The 16717-nt window shown below is 37.2% G+C and overlaps 1 protein-coding gene and 1 long non-coding RNA gene across 6 annotated transcripts; both read left to right on the plus strand.

Annotated features, from left to right (window-relative positions):
• The first annotated feature begins 749 nt into the window (after window positions 1–749).
• Window positions 750–7211, plus strand: LOC104109048 (NADP-dependent malic enzyme-like). 4 transcript variants are annotated; one of them, XM_009618230.4, is made up of 20 exons: window positions 750–893; window positions 1174–1410; window positions 1805–1925; window positions 2018–2092; window positions 2674–2825; window positions 2963–3068; window positions 3231–3296; window positions 3844–3939; window positions 4058–4129; window positions 4270–4353; window positions 4437–4535; window positions 5264–5311; window positions 5398–5451; window positions 5583–5681; window positions 5779–5868; window positions 6009–6086; window positions 6207–6281; window positions 6362–6452; window positions 6636–6764; window positions 6850–7211. In XM_009618230.4, exons 2-20 carry the CDS (start codon window positions 1256–1258, stop codon window positions 6936–6938), a joined length of 1779 nt encoding a protein of 592 aa, XP_009616525.1. In that variant the 5' UTR covers window positions 750–893; window positions 1174–1255; the 3' UTR covers window positions 6939–7211. The 4 variants fall into 4 exon arrangements, with proteins under 4 accessions (XP_009616525.1, XP_009616523.1, XP_009616524.1 ...); XM_009618228.4 differs by having other exon boundaries at window positions 764–893; window positions 1190–1410; XM_009618229.4 differs by lacking the exon at window positions 750–893 and adding an exon at window positions 912–1075.
• A 496-nt stretch (window positions 7212–7707) lies between these two features.
• On the plus strand, window positions 7708–15670 carry LOC117279786 (uncharacterized). Of its 2 annotated transcripts, none has more exons than XR_011410461.1 (2): window positions 7708–8836; window positions 15219–15670. It is a non-coding gene; the product is annotated as an uncharacterized lncRNA (long non-coding RNA). The 2 variants fall into 2 exon arrangements; XR_004510197.2 differs by having other exon boundaries at window positions 7708–8655.
• Window positions 15671–16717: the final 1047 nt, after the last annotated feature.

Genomic DNA, 16717 nt, shown 5'->3' on the forward strand with positions numbered 1-16717 from the left:
TTTGTTTTAAAATTTTTTTTATTAACAGTAAAGTAAAAATTTTAAATTAAATTATTTTAAATATATAAATTTGTTTTTCACTATTGAAATAACTATAAAGAAAAGTATACAATATAAAATGGGAGAGAGCTAGTAGGATTTTGCAAATTTGAGACTTACATATAAAAGTCGATAAAGTGGTGGTAAAATATGAGCATTCAATTCAAAAATCATAAAACAATAGATGATATAGCAGCTCAGGACTATTTTAAACCTCTTTAGAAACCTTTATACAATTGATATGGGGTATCCTGAATTCTTTAACACCCTCCTACACGTATAATTCACCTCTAAAATTTTACAAACGCATTTGAATTTTTTAGTCTTCTCAATTTGCTTGTTCTATTCCTTTTTTTCCCCTCCTTTTTCTCTAAGGATATCGGAGTAACTCAATAAGTTGATGAGTTGCTTGAAGTAGCTCGTCATGTCAGAACATGTTAGTTGCTTATCGAAGTTTTGTTTTGATGTCATGTAAAAATCGTAAGCATCCAACTAAAATTCATAACGGAGTATTTACTTTCAGTATTTTTATTAAATTAATTTTGCATTCGCTTAAAAAAAACACTTCTTGTCGAGTAAAAAATAACCAAAAGAAAAAAAAAGTTCAGAAAATGTTTGGGGGCAAATATGTCATTATAAGGAGAAAAAGAAAACAAACCGATAACGGCGAGAGAGGAATGAAAAGAAATCGAAGAAAGAAAGCTTCAAAACTGGTAACTGTCCCAACCACTTTCAGTCCTCACTTTGTGTAATGTAACGCGGAAATCTCCGTCTCCCTCTCTTTCTCATAACACCTGTATTTTACTTATTCCTCTCTCACAATAATGATCTCATTCACTAGACCCTATTTCCTGGTACTCTCCCCTAACTCTCTTTCTTTTTTCCTTTTTATCTTTTCTCTGGTAATACTTTCACACTATATTACTGAGCAGCATTTTCAGCTTCACACTTAAAAAATTAATTTGGCATTGAAAAGTTGCATTCAAACATTTTGAATAAAGTTTTGAACTTTTCATTGTTTCTTGGGTTATAAAAGGTGGGTTGTTCTGTTCTTGGTAACAGAAGCAAAGAACATTTGTAGTTTTCTTGTGTATTTATTTGTTTTTTTTGCTTTGTGGGTTATTGTTGTTTCAGTTTGTTTCATTGGCAGAGAAAGGCATTGGGGTTGTTTTTACTGGGCGAAAGAGGAGGAGGAATATTAAAGATAAGGGTAGTAATGGAGAGCACATTGAAGGAAATAACATCAAATGGTGATTCTGTTCTTGATATGAAAGATAAATGTGGTGTTGGAGGTGGTGTTGAGGATATGTATGGAGAGGATAGAGCTACTGAAGATCAGCCTATCACCCCTTGGACTTTTTCTGTTGCTAGGTAATCTCATCTTTTTTTTCTTTAATTGTCTATGATCTTTTGCTTCATTTTGCTATGGGTTGTGTTAATTTGTTATACCCCAAAAGAATAATGTAGTGTTCCTTGTTTCATTATGTTAATTTTTAGCGGTCTTGTAGATCAAAGAATAAGGGGACCTAATGTGTAGTTGCAAATTGTGTTATTATCCTCTTTACCTTTGGATTATCTGATTTTATTCAGTTAGTTTCCTGTTCCAGGCGTAGCGTTTACTTCCTACCACTTTTCATGAGTGAATTTACAAACTAATGAGTGTTTGCTTGTGAAAATAGTGAATTTAGTTTGTGTTATAGGCTGAACATTGTCAACTATATGTGATAACTAGTCCTTCTTGACAAATCATCTTTCTTGATTTCAGTGGATATAGTTTGTTACGTGATCCACATTACAACAAAGGGCTCGCCTTCACTGAAGCAGAGAGAGATGCTCATTATCTGCGCGGCCTTCTGCCTCCTACTGTTTTAAGCCAAGAACTTCAGGTAATTTGATAATCCTTGACTTATAAACTTGAGTTCTCTGTTCCCATTTCCACTCATAATTAGACCGCTAAACCTTTTTCATCAATTATCAGGAGAAGAGAATGATACACAATCTCCGCCAATATCAAGTTCCATTGCAAAGATACATGGCCATGATGGATCTTCAGGTAATTTTACCTCTCCTGCAGCATGTTAAATTCCATGTTAGTTAAATTTTATGAGGTTACATATTCGATCTTTTGTAAGTTTGCATGGCAATAGGTGTAAAGTCTTGGATTTACTCTTTAAAGGATGGTTTTATGGAAGTAATGTACTGTACTTTTTATTTAATCTTATGACAATGGTAAGCTATGAAAATAAAAGTAATGGTAAGCTATGCATTTAAAATCTCATAATTTACCAATTGGAATTACCAATATAGCATGGCTATATGGGCCCAGAATTCGTCTTCTTTTCTCTCTCGTTTTTATTTTATCATGTGTTTAACCCTTTTTATGCCCTCTTATAGCGAATGCTGTAAGCTACCATTTCGATAATTTGAACACGCAAAATAATTTGGCATTTCTCAAGGATTGCGTAAGAAACTATCTGGGGAAGTCTAAAGGAATACAATCTCCATTAAAACACTACTTGGCTGTTCTATGACCTAAGTTATTTAATGATGAGTCAATTCTATGATCAGACTAAGAGGTGATTCTGTGTCTATGCTGCTAAAATTCTGCTGATAATTTATTTTTCCAATTCCCAGGAAAGAAATGAAAGGTTATTTTACAAGCTTCTCATCGATCATGTTGAAGAGCTATTGCCAATTGTATATACCCCAACAGTTGGCGAGGCTTGCCAGAAGTATGGAAGCATTTTCAGGCGTCCTCAGGGTCTCTTCATCAGCTTAAAAGAAAAGTAATTTCCCTTGTTTCTTCCTTTATTTCTTTCTGGTCATCCATGTGGAGGAATTTTTTGCTGTTCGGTTTAATTGTGCAACTGATGCTCTTCTACTCCAAAGATAATGTAATTTCCTTTACTACTGAAACTTTCAGGGGAAAGATTCTTGAGGTATTGAAAAACTGGCCTGAGAAGAGTATTCAAGTCATTGTTGTTACTGATGGGGAGAGGATATTAGGACTTGGTGATCTTGGCTGTCAGGTAAATCTGCCAAATTCGACTAGCTGTCAGATTTATTGCGTAATAGCGTGTTATTTGAACAACTGGACAGAACTAATTAGAGAGACAGTCCTATCTCTACTTTACTTGTACACAGTTGCAGATGGATAACATAATTGACCAAAAGTTCCATAATTGTTTCAGGGCATGGGTATTCCAGTTGGAAAGCTCTCTCTTTATACTGCTCTTGGGGGTGTTCGTCCCTCAGTAGTAAGCACTGGTCCAACTTTGTTTCTTTGTACACTTATCATTATCTCAAACTGATCTCATAATTAGTCCTTGTGTTTTTTGAATTTTGTGGATGGAATGCTTTATACTTCTTGAAATTTGCTTGCCTCCAAATTTCCCTTTTTACTATGCTTTCTCATACATGTCTGAGTGGAATTTTGGCTATTTCCAGCTTGTATTAATTTGGATGCTATTAGCCAATAAAAATTTGGCATGTTAAAGAAGATGAATACGTTTTCTCAGAGGATCTCCATCTATGTCCACAAAATTCTGTTTCTTCTAATGTCTATATCAAGTGGATCAGAATGTCATATGTTCTAACATCTTAATAGATTTCATCTTCTTGAAGTTTTAATGTGGTTTCCTCGTCTAAACTTGATATGGATCAGTCTTCAATGATATCTCCCAAACGACTAAAATGTTAAATATTTCTTGTATCAGTATGAGGGCTGATATTTATGACTACATTATATTGACTTCATTAGACACTCTGTGTCAGAAATTCACACTATTATTTTTTCACCTTCAGTGTCTTCCTATAACCATTGATGTTGGCACGAACAATCAGCAGTTACTGGATAACGAGTTCTACATTGGACTCAAGCAGAAAAGAGCTACAGGGCAGGTCTGATGATCTTTTCCATTCCTTTACTTTGCGTTGTCAGACTACAGATGAAAATAATGCAGTTGTCAAACTCTACCTTTCCGGAAGCTGAAATTTCATTCATGTTTTTCTCTTAAAGGAATATGCTGAACTTCTGGATGAGTTTATGTCTGCAGTTAAGCAAAACTACGGAGAGAAAGTCCTCATTCAGGTATGTCACTAACTATAAATATCCTTGTGCAATTGCTATCTTTTCCGTGCTCCCCCAACTATCATGAAGCACCAATTTGAAGAACTTTGTCTCTTTGGTCCACTTATTTATGTCCTAAAGTTGCCTAATAAATTTTTCAGTTTGAAGATTTTGCAAACCACAATGCATTCGATCTTCTTGCAAAGTATCGCACTACACATCTTGTATTCAATGATGATATACAGGTAGATATCGTGAGAATGACCGTCAACTTGAAACTTTTGCCTTCATTTTGAGTGGATTAATGATCTTTATACTTGTTTTACAGGGCACAGCATCTGTGGTTCTGGCCGGGCTTATTGCATCTCTAAAACTACTTGGTGGAACACTGGCTGACCATACTTTCTTATTCTTAGGTGCTGGAGAGGTGAGATTCATCAGCTATTGCCCCTTCACATTTTCTAGGTTATTGCTCTTCAAGAGTTTCATATTATATGTACCAATACTGTATGTTGGTATGGATTAGAACAGTAGGCAGATTTTATTCTACTTAAAATAGAAAGTTATGTGACACCTTATTTTCCGGCAAGAGCTTCAGCCTTCTCACTGTCCAACTAGATTAGCTTTTGCCTTATTTTTTTTTTGTAGTTGAAGCAAGGGTTTACTACTTAACCTTAGTTGCTTACTTCTTCAGAGTAGTTTATTCATATACATTTTAAGTTAATGGCACAAATTTAGGTTCTTCCTTTACAATTCAACCATTTTCAGTTGGCCATGATATTTAGACCTAGGACTTTATTGTCGGCTTTGGAGATTGATATAATAACTAACGTCCATCAATTACAGAAATGTCTGTTTCATTTCTTTGCAATCTAGAAGCCTAACTACCCATCTACTGGCAAAGGCCTGAGATGAAAGGCGGGCCAATACTGTCCATTAAGGCCATTAGTGCTGCACTGGTCCTAGTCTATCTGCTAAAAGAACTTTTTTCCTGGATTAACTAGACCATGTGGATACCTATATATACAAAATGGCCATATACATTGGAGATTTTGTAAATGTCATAAAAATACTGATCAACATATCAATAAGAGCACATTATGTCTCAACGTTAGGAATCTTGATTTTAACTTTCTTGTCTTTTGCTTCCTGAAGGCTGGAACTGGTATTGCTGAGCTCATAGCACTTGAGATAACAAAAAGGGTTCGAACTACTCTTCATCTGCTTTTTCTCCTTTTTTCTTTTTTTGAATCTTCTGTACTAAATTTCTGGATGGATTTGCCTTTCAGACTAGTGTTCCTTTAGAAGAAGCTCGAAAGAAGATTTGGCTTGTCGACTCTAAGGTATATATCATGATCTGACGTTCCAGTAAAATGCTACACGCAATAAATTGATCTCTACCTACATGCTTGAATATCATTTATGTTCGTATCAGCATCTCCTTTTCCCACAAACAGTTTTTTATTTATTACAGGGACTGGTGGTTAGTTCTCGTTTGGAGTCCCTTCAGCACTTCAAAAAGCCTTGGGCTCATGATCACGAACCTGTTAAGGAACTTATAGATGCCGTCAAGGTGTGAAATTTGCGTCTTTCTATTGAAGCGTGATGTGACTTCAATAGATGATGGCAAAAAACACATTCCTTATCTCACTTTATTCTCCATTTGTCAGGCAATAAAACCAACTGTTCTAATAGGAACTTCAGGAGTTGGAAAAACATTTACGAAGGAAGTCGTGGAGACTATGGCTTCTCTCAATCCAGTAGGTCTCCCCCTCTCTAACACATGCACATGCACACACAAATGAAAATATGCATGCATAGACACTGCAACATAAGCTCCATGAATCATAGTCTACAATACAATGAAGTTTCTAATTTTGGCACAAATGATGTTCTACAGAAACCTCTCATTATGGCTTTGTCTAATCCGACATCACAAGCTGAATGCACTGCTGAGGAAGCGTATACATGGAGTAAGGTAAATTCCAGTATAAAGCTTAGATAGCTCAGGGTTTCTACAATGTGCTACCTCAAGCCAGTCATTTTTTATGTACAAATTACTGAGCGCGTTACCTCTTTCCCCTTCGGCCACGTACAGGGTCATGCAATCTTTGCTAGTGGAAGCCCATTTGACCCGTTTGAGTATGAGGGACGGACTTTTGTGTCTGGCCAGGTGCTGCTCTTTCCCAATAGCAATTGACTGTTCTTGAGTAATAATTTGGATATTTACCCTTCTTTTGCTGAATTTTTCAGGCCAACAATGCCTACATATTCCCTGGATTTGGTTTGGGAATTATCATGTCTGGCACAATTCGGGTGCATGATGATATGTTACTGGCAGCCTGTAAGTATATTAAAGTCAAGAATTATGTATACTTCGAGTCTGATTTAGAATCTCATGTAATCTCTTTATCAGTTAATTAACACGTACTATAGATTGATGCTTATTTCGTAGGATGTTAGCGAAAGGAGGGAAAAATCTTTTCATGCATGTAATTTGACTTCAATTATTTCTTTCATGAAACAGCGGAAGCTTTGGCAGCTCAGGTGACAGAGGAAGACTATTTAAAGGGACGGATCTACCCACCATTCACTAACATCAGAAAAATATCAGCCCATATTGCGGCCGAAGTAGCTGCTAAGGCATATGAACTTGGTGAGTCCTCCAAAGTGGTTTAACAAATAAAGCACCTAGCTCAAACTTGCTGATGATGAATCCTTAACTTAACCACTTTTTTCAGGTCTAGCAACGCGTCTCCCTCGTCCTACCAATCTTGAAAAGTATGCTGAGAGCTGCATGTACACTCCAGTATATCGCACCTATCGCTAAACTGGGAATTTCGGCTGACATTTAATCACATTTCCGGCTATATTAGGAACTTTGAGTTTTAGGTTCATTCTTAGTTATAGATGAAACATTTTGTATGCTTCTTCCACTACCTAGTAGAGTCATTCATGTTTGTTAATAAACATTATTATTAGCAGTGAAAAAGGATGAGATTTCCTGACTTGCTCTTCTTTTCCTCTCTTTTGTTTTAAAGAGTTAAGAGGTGAACATTGTTGGCCAGTTTATATTAGTACAAGCAGAACTATTTTTTTGTCAGATGTACTCTTCAAAACACGCTTATTATAAATTCTGTTTTGCCTGAAAATATGTCTCTGTATGAAAAGCTGGAAACTGTATACGCTTCTTTAAGATCTTGGAGGAGAAAATCTGAAAATCAGAGGTTTGCTAGCCCCGGTCGACTACCAAATTGCAGAAAAACCAACAAAAACCTCATTGGAATCATAGACCTATGCCAAAAAATGGATAGCGTTGTCAGAACCCTAGTTCTTGTCGTCCATCAATATGTTCCAGAATTTGCGAGCTAAGAAAAGGGAAAAGAGAAACCTAAAGAGTAAAATTGGAAAAATTACTCTTGAACAGACTCCCTAGAGCTCAACCGTAAATTGAGTGTTTAATGAGAGAAAAGAGAGACGAGTTAATTGATCTTTAGTTCTCCAAAACTGAACATTACAATCATAGAAGCTCATATCTATATACTTGTACATTTGGCAGGAAAATTAGTTATAACTAACTAATGGAAGTCACGTGTAAATCCACCCCTTTCTAACTAACTCTAACAACCTGTTGGCTTCTTATTCCAGAATTAAAATTCTGATTTAGCAACTAAACTAATAGGATCGTAACAATACCCTCCCCTTCGAGAGTCCTTGTCCTCAAGGATTGAAGTGAGGAAACTTCAGCTTAAAGGATTGCAGGTCCTCCCAAGTATTGTCTTCAGGTGGAGCATTCAACCATATCACCAAAACCTATGCGATGGCCTTGTCATGCTTCTTAGCCAACCTCCTATCTACAATGGCTTCAGGTTCTAATTAAACATGGCCAGATTAAGAGTGCATGACAGGTAGTGTTACCGAAGCAGTGTGGCCGCCCAACTTCTTCTTGAGTAGTGAAATGTGAAAGGTGGGATGAATCTTGGAATGAGGTGGTAAATCCAAGGTGTATGCAACAGGTCCCACCCTGGCCAGTATTTTGAATGGTCCAAAAAACTTTGCTGAGAGCTTCTGATAGGTATGATCTTTCAAGGAAAGTTGCATGTACGATTGAAGCTTTATTAAAACCCAATCACCTACATTATAAGATCTTTCAGTTCTACCCTTATCTGCCTGCAGCTTCATCCTTTGTTGAGCCCTTTCTAGGTGATTCTTCAGAGCTCTCAAGGTAGCTTCCCTAGCCTGCAAACTCCTGCCAACCACTTCTAGCTAAGAATCAAAAGGCATGTAGGGAAGGAATGGAGATGGCTTTTGTCCATAGACTGTTTCATAGGGAGTTATGTTGGTAGCTGAATGAGAGGTGGTATTATACCACCATTCTGCTAGGGGTAACCAAAGTGGCCATTCCTTGGACTTCTCAAAAGTCATACATCTCAGATAGCGCTCCAAGCATCTGTTAACAACTTCAGTCTGCTCATCAAATAGATGATAGGCAGAGGAAGTTAAGAGAGACTTTTTGCAGTTTGAACAACTCTTGCCAAAATTTGCTGGTAAACACCTTGTTCCTATATGAAACTATAGTCTTAGGCATGCCATGCAACTTAAACACCCCATCCATAAAAACTTGCGCCACTTCTAGAGCTGTATAAGGATGCTTGAGTGTCATGAAGTGAACAGCCTTGCTCAGCCTGTCAACAACCACACAGATGACTTCTTTACCAGCTGCTTTAGGTAACCCTTCTATGAAATCCATAGAGATATCTTGCCAAACCTTTTCTGGAATTGGTAAAGGCTGGAGTAGGCTAGGATATGCTACATTTTCTCCCTTTCATCTTTGGCAAGTGTCACACTCTCTTATATGATTGTAAACATCTTGTTTCATCCTCTTCCAATAAAAGTCATGTTTTATCCTCTTGTATGTAGCAGTGATTCCAGAGTGACCTCCCATAGAACTGTCATGATAGAATGTCAGTAGTTGCTTCCTCAGAGTAGGGTTAGTCCCTACCATCATCATACCCTTCCTGCTCAATACACTACCAGTGAATGAATAATAAGGTTTAGGGGTGGAAGCAGACTGGATACTATGTATCAGTTTTTGCAAATGTGGATCTTGATCCCAACTAAGCTTGACAGATTCCAATAAACTAGATGAGACTCCAGAAATACTGAAGAGTTGTATGGCTTCCTTCTTCCTTGAAAGGGCATCTGCTACAATATTTTCCTTCCCCTTTTTATATGAGACGGTGTAGTCATAGCCTAATAATTTCACTAACCATTTCTGCTGGCTAGGTGTAGTGATTCTTTGCTCCAGTAGATACTTAAGACTGTGATGGTCTGTCTTGATCACAAAGTGCCTTCCCAAAAGATAAGGTCTCCATTTCTGGACTGCAGTTACCAAAGCCAAGAGTTCCCTTTCATAAACTGATAGGGCTTTGTTCTTTCCTGACAATCCTTTACTAAAGAAAGCTATTGGTCTATTGTCTTGAACCAACACTGCCCCAATGCCTTCACCTGAAGCATCAGTCTCTACCACAAACTCCTTAGAGAAGTCAGGCAGGGTTAGAACATGAGCTAAAGTAATAGCTCTCTTTAATGCTTCAAAAGCTTCAGTGGCCAAGGAATTCCAGACAAAGTTTTCCCTTCTAAGTAGATCATGCAATGGTCTAGCAATTAAACCATAGTTCTTGATGAATCTTCTATAGTATCAAGTAAGACCAAGAAAACCCTCCAATCCCTTCAATGTGGTTGGTTGAGGCCAACTCAACACAACTGACACCTTCTGCTGATCCATAGCCACTCCCCCATTACTTATAACATGACCTAAATAGTCTATCTGTGTGACCCCAAAGGCACACTTGCTTGTTTTGACAAACAACACATGTGATCTTAATATTTGAAAAGCTTCCGCTAAATGGATCATATGATCTGACCAGCTGGAACTATAGATGAGGATGGCATCAAAGAAATCAGAATGGATTTCCTAAGATAACTATGAAATATCTGATTCATGAGACTCTAAAAAGTTGAAGGAGCATTAATCAACCCAAAGGGCATTACCATGAATACATAATGGCCATGGTGAGTCCTTAATACTGTTTTAGGGATGTCTTGCTCAAACATCCTAATTTGATGGTACCCCGACCTTAGATCTAGCTTTGAAAAGTACTTGGCCCCATGTAATTCACCTAATAGTTCCTCAATAACAGGGATTGAGAACTTATCCTTCACTGTACAGCTGTTCAACTTCCTATAGTCCACACATATTCTCCATGTTCCATCCTTTTTCTTTATCAGTACAATAGGAGAAGAGTAGGGGCTGATACTGTGCCTGATCACCCCAGAATTCAATATCTCATCTACCATCTTTTCAATTTCATCCTTCTGAATAGCTTGATATCTGTAGGGACTTTTGTTGATTGGAGCAGTACCCTTTTCAGAACAATCTTGTTATCATGCTCTCTTGAGGGTGGTAGTTCTTTGGGCTCTTCAAATATATCATTGTACTTCTGCAAAACTGAGTGTAGTTCTACCATTTTCTCCTGGTCTTGAGCTTGAGCTACCAATGAAGACAAGCTAGCAGCTTCACTTGGATCTCCTTCTGTCAATACTCCTACTGAAATCATGCATATTTCTGCTGGCTTAACAAGGAGCTTATCCATCCTTCCTGACTGTATGATCTTAGCAGCAGGTGGTTGAATACCTCTTAGAGAGATCTTCTTACCCATGATAGTGAATTCCATTTTAAGCTTCCTGAAATTTCATAGGATATCACCTAGTGTGATCAGCCATTGAATGTCAAGAACCATATTACATCCTCCAATAGGTAATACAAGCATGTCAGAATCAAAAGATGTTCCCTGCATTTTCCGCACCAATTTCTTACAAACATAATAACTTTGTACCTTGTTACCATCAGCTACTGATACTGCAAAAGGAGCTATGGAAGTCAGAACACAACCTAACTTCTTGGAATTGTTAAGGTCCAAGAAATTATGTGTGCTACCTGTATCAATGAGCACAAGGACTGCCTTTCCTTTGACTGATACTATCACCCTTATGATTCTGAAGTCATGTGCACCATTCATGGCATGAACAGATACATGAGGTAAGATAGAACCTTCTGAATCAGTTTCAAGGCCTTGGGCTATCATAGTCAATAACTCTGCTGGATCCAACATGACTTCTTCCTCCAATTCCATCAGCCCATCTCCTTCTTCTACTTCCATAGAGAAAAATTGCCTCTTCTTCTTACACACATGCCCCACAGTATATTTCTCATCACAATGGAAGCATAACACTTTGCTTCTTTTTTCTTCCATTTCAGCACTAATCAAAAGCTTAGGATTTTTGTAGGATGGTTTATAATTGCTGGGATAAGAAGATTACTGTTTTGGAAAGGTTTGGTTGGGTTTAGATGGCAGGTGGTTGTATCCTTGAGGAGAGGGATTTGCAGGCTGAAATCTGGAAATATTTCTTGGAGTAGGGAGGATGGGATTAGTAGAAAAAACTTGTTTCTGAACTTCTAAAGTATGCTCTTGAATTCTGGCCAAACTTTGGCTAAAGATCTGGGACCTAACATCTTAACATGTAATGCCAATTCCTGGTTTCAATCCTCTTAGAAAGCAACTAACAACATACTCCTCTTGCAATTCAACTCATTTGAGTAATTCATCAAAATTATCAATATAATCTTGAACAGAAGTTACCTGCCTGAGATCTTTGAAATCACCCATGGGATCATCAAATAGCTCTGCACCAAACCTGGCATAAAGGCATCTTACATACTCTCCCCATCGAGGCCATTCCCTAGTCACCCTAGACTTCATGAAATATTGGTGCCATTGAAGTGCCCGACCCTCTAATTTGCAAGAAGCCAGTTTGACCTTAGATTCTTCAGGAGTTTCATTCACATCGAAGAACTGCTCACATTTATACAACCAATCTTTTAGCCCAGTTCCATCAAACCTAGAGATAGCTACATCAACTTGATAATTTCTGGTAGGATTTTGATTTTCAATAGGTCTGGGTGCTCGAGCTTCAAGCTTTTCCTCATTCCTGTCCAACACTGGACCACTAGGTGCAGGATTTCATCCATTGCTGATCATCATTCTTCTGATCTCCTCCAAAGCCTGCGCCACTCTCGTTTCCACAGAGGTCAGTTCTGTGACAGAATTGACTACGGTCTTCACAGATCCTTTGAGAGCATCAACATCCTTGCTTAATTCCGCAATTCGAGTACTGTGATCGCCCATTTCCAGTCCAAGTAATCACCAACTCTGATACCAATGATATGTTCCAGAATTTGCGAGCTAAGAAAAGGGGAAAGAGAGACCTAAAGAGTAAAATTGGAAGAATTACTCTTGAACAGAATCCCGAGAGCTCAACTGTAAATTGAGTGTTTAATGAGAGAAAAGAGAGAGAGAGACGAGTTTATTGATCTTTAATTCTCCAAAACTGAACATTACAATCTTAGAAGCTCATATCTATATACTTGTACATTTGGCGGGAAGGTTAGTTATAACTAACTAATGGAAATCACGTGTAAATCCACCCCTTTCTAACTAACTCTAACAAACTCTAACAACCTGTTGGCTTCTTATTCCAGATTTGAAATTCTGATTTAGCAATTACTAAACTAATAGGATCGTAACATCCATATCTGCTGGAACTTGGATGGGTAGAGTTGACTCCATTTTCTCATATTGCCACAACGATGTACATAGCTATATTTTACCTAGTGTGAGACACTGACACTTTATTTGGCATAGCTATTTACCCTTAACTGTCTAACATCTTAATTTGAGGATTTTCCTCTTAACATTTAGGGAAGACCATCAAGTAGCAATCAACCCTAAATCTTGTTGTGCTTCAATTAAAACGTATATCTTTGATCTAGAAATCTAGTGTATGCAACTCAGATGTATTCTGCACATAATCATCACAGATTCCAGGTTATGTTGAGTATTTGCTGTCTGTTTTCTCCAATAGTGTTATCAACAAGGATGCATTTTTGTCGTATTTTTTCAGCTTTTTGTACGATGTTCCTCTCAAACCTCTTTTACAGTTGAATTTACTTAGTATTTAATTATCTGAGTGTAGGAGTCTCTCTACAAGCCCTTGTTTTATTTCTGTGAAATAGTTAGGTTTCTCTTTCGTTACAACAACAACACACTCAGTGAGTTCCCACAAGTGGGATATGGAGAGGGTAAGATGTATGCAGCCTTACCCCCACCCGGAAGAGTAGAGAGGCCGTTTCCGATAAACTGTTTTCGTTAGCAAAGAAGATTTGTCCTTATAATTGTTAGACATTAGGAAATTTTTCGACGGGAAGGTGTTATAGTAGGGAATTTGCCAGTGATTTAAAGTGACAAAATTGCTCTCAGTGGGAGCTAAGAAATAGTTCTAGGAATGTTTTTTGAAGGATCAGAACCTTAATGGAGAGCTGTGGGTGTTAAACGTGTAAACCTTACAAGTTTTAGCAATTGGTCACCTATGTGCATTTGACATATTTTTGTATTTGTACATTTAAAAAATCTAATTCTTTTTAGACAAGTCTTCCCTAATATTTGTTGATGCCCTAGTGAGAAGGAATGAGAGGTTGGCCATGGTGGGTCGAAGGAGAGGTTGAGGGAGGCTAAATGAGTATTGGGGAAACGTGATTAGGCAGGACATAACCCATATTTAGCTTACTGAGGACATGACACTTGATTAGAAAGGTGTGGAGGTCGAGAATTAGGGTAGAATGTTAATAGGTAGTCGAGTGTATTCCTTTTCCATGAAAGTACTATTAATAGTATTCTCGTACTTTCATATCCTTAGACTTTTGTTCTTACTCTTCTTTTCTCTTTTTGTTTTTAAGAGTTGAGAAGAGCTGAACATTGTTGGTCGATTCATATTAATACAAGCAGAGCTACTATTTTTTCAGATTTACTATGCAGAACAAGCTTATTATAACTGAGTTCATGTTTAATGTTCCTTATACTTTAGTTGAGAAAGATAAGAAAAGGTGCGAAAAGGTAAGAAGAAAGAAGGCGTGAAGACCATAATTGCCTGTATTCTGTAGCTAATTAAATCGTAAGACAGCCTGTCAAAAAAACAAATTAAAACTTGGTTGCAATAAGAAATCTGGGATATGTTGAGATCTAAGATGTGTTCTCCCTTAGAAAATTTTGGATGAGATAGTCACATAATTTAATATCAGTATTAAAGCAGACATAAATCTTGTATTCAAGTTTCACTTCCCCCAAAAAAATTACTCAGGCGAGCTAAGGAATGCTTTGCGTTTGGATATTCCATTTTTAATTGGGTTTGAGATGACCCAAAAAATGATGAAAAATTGGGGGGAGTGGGGTGACTCCTCCGAATTATTTGTCCCAACTTGGAAGAATAGATATCTGAGTGGAGTAAAGAGAAATGCGACTCTAATATAGAGTCCATGTTCTCATGTTGCGACAATGATTTTCTCTTCACCCCAAGATATAAATGCACAACAAATAATACTTGATCTCACAAAATTGAGAAATAAGAGAAATTCTTATTTAGGCAGAGGTTTCAATGTGCATAGCTATTTAAACTTAACCGTCTAATGTCTTAAGTTGGGGAATTTTCCTCTAATTAAAGAGATGTTGTGCTTCATGATCCATGGGAAACATTTAAGGGAAGGACTGATCAAGTTGCGATCAGCCCTAAATATTGTTCTGCTGAATGGCAACTCTAATATACTCTGCACATAATGTACTAATTTATCTGTTTTCTTCCAGTAATTTTGTCAACAAGTGTGCATTTTGCTCGTATTTGTGCAGCTTCGAGTAAGATGTTCCGGTCATACCTCTTTTACAGTTGAATTTACTAATCTTCTGAGTTTTGAACACAAAGACTCTATGTGAGCCTTGTTTGTTTCTTCAAAATTGTTAGTTTTCTGTTTCGTTAGCGAGAATATGTGTCTTTATAATTGTCTAAATTCAAGCTCAGTGTGAGAACTTAAGTTCTGACTTTTCTATTTTTGCGAGTTGATAGTCCAAGCTGAATTAGTTACACTTCACTTTGAATGCAAATGAAGTGTTTGTCCACTATTTTATTCCTTCAAATACAGTAATGCATAATTTTGTTTTAGGTTTCTACTTTGCTGGTACGATGCAAGGAACTAATCTTCATATTCTCGGAGCCTATGTTACTCGGACTCTTCAAAAATGTTGTTGGGTGCGTGTCGGATCCTCCAAATTTAGTGCATTTTTAAAGGATCCGACACAGGTGCGGCAACACTTTTGGAGAGTTCGAGCAACATAGCTCGGAGCTAGAAATGCTGCAAAGAGGGTGGACGTTACTGTCAATAATCTATACCAGTCAAACGGATTCTTGAGGAGATGAAGACAACCGCTGCTGCATACAGAACCAAGACAGGTCAACGAGATAGCAACCGAATCTTGGGTTTATACCTGTCAATCCTATTCTCTGTGGAAAGATATAGTTTATCTTTTTATTTGGTCAGTGTATAACTTCTTTTAATTGTCCCCTCATTCTGATCTTAATATCCATCTATATAAATTAGTGCCTTTTTTTATTGAATTTAATGGTGTTAGTTGCTTTTGTATTTGCTATCTGATAGAGCTATATGAATTACAATTATGCCAAATACCATCTTTGGTTATGAAAAAAATCCATTAAAAATGCTTGCAAAGTTATATTATACGTAGATTTTTATTGAAGTATGCAGATGACCGTGGCCTGAAAAGCTGAAATGTTACTGCAACAATTTTGAGGTCTTTAATATTTTGCAGAGCGTATTTCTCCGTCTGCCTTTCTGCTTTAGGCTCTTTTCATGGTTAAGCTTTAAGAAAATTTGATTCTCGCTCATTTTCTTTTAATTCGCTTTTTTTTTTCCTAGTCCCCAGTTCTATACTTCTAATATTTCATTTTGATGAGAACTAGAATCCAATTTCATATATTGTTGTTTTGTTGCTGAAGATCCTCTTTGAAGATTGATAATATCTGTTGAGAATGAGATCACTTGACATGTGCAGTGCACATGAGGTAGTTAGCTGTACAGTTAGTTGGATAACAAATCATTCTTAGCTGAGTTAGTGGAGTCATTGGCAGTTAACAGTCAGTCAGTTGTAGCTTAGAGTAGATATATGAGTACTTTATAAAAGGAGGAAAAAGTTGTACAGATATTTTCTAATGTGTAATGATAAAGTTTTCTCTCACAGAATATCCATTATCTCGATTGATCAGCCTCAATCTCTTCTGAATTCAATCCAAGTTCATAATTATCGCTGATTTGTTCCTTATCAGACTATACAAGACAGTGATTGGAAAGAAGAATAATCATTTGTTACAATGAAAGGAAAACAACGTCCTTTAATCATATTCTGATACCATTTGACCATTTGCACTAGCATTGCATCTTTTATAAAGTTAAAAAATGCGTGACCACGCATTTTCATAAGCCATAAAAGGGGGACAGTGAGAGATCAATGGGTTTTACAAGCCTTTTCTTCGCTCTCACCTTGGTGTAAGTGGCAGAGGAATAAAGGCTATGTCGTGTCTTCTCTTGCTTTTGACATTTGGCTGTGTTAGGATCGGGAACCTGGTTAGTGCGAAATTTAGCCAAAC

This window comes from Nicotiana tomentosiformis, chromosome 8, assembly GCF_000390325.3.
Source record: "Nicotiana tomentosiformis chromosome 8, ASM39032v3, whole genome shotgun sequence".
Lineage (NCBI taxonomy): Eukaryota > Viridiplantae > Streptophyta > Magnoliopsida > Solanales > Solanaceae > Nicotiana > Nicotiana tomentosiformis.

Coding starts and splice junctions, on each gene's coding strand:
- LOC104109048 (XM_009618228.4), top strand. CDS start 864: ATGATCTCATTCACTAGACCCTATTTCCTG. Junction 1,411..1,804: donor TGGACTTTTTCTGTTGCTAG/GTAATCTCATCT, acceptor TCTTGATTTCAG/TGGATATAGTTTGTTACGTG. Junction 6,453..6,635: donor TGATATGTTACTGGCAGCCT/GTAAGTATATTA, acceptor TTCATGAAACAG/CGGAAGCTTTGGCAGCTCAG.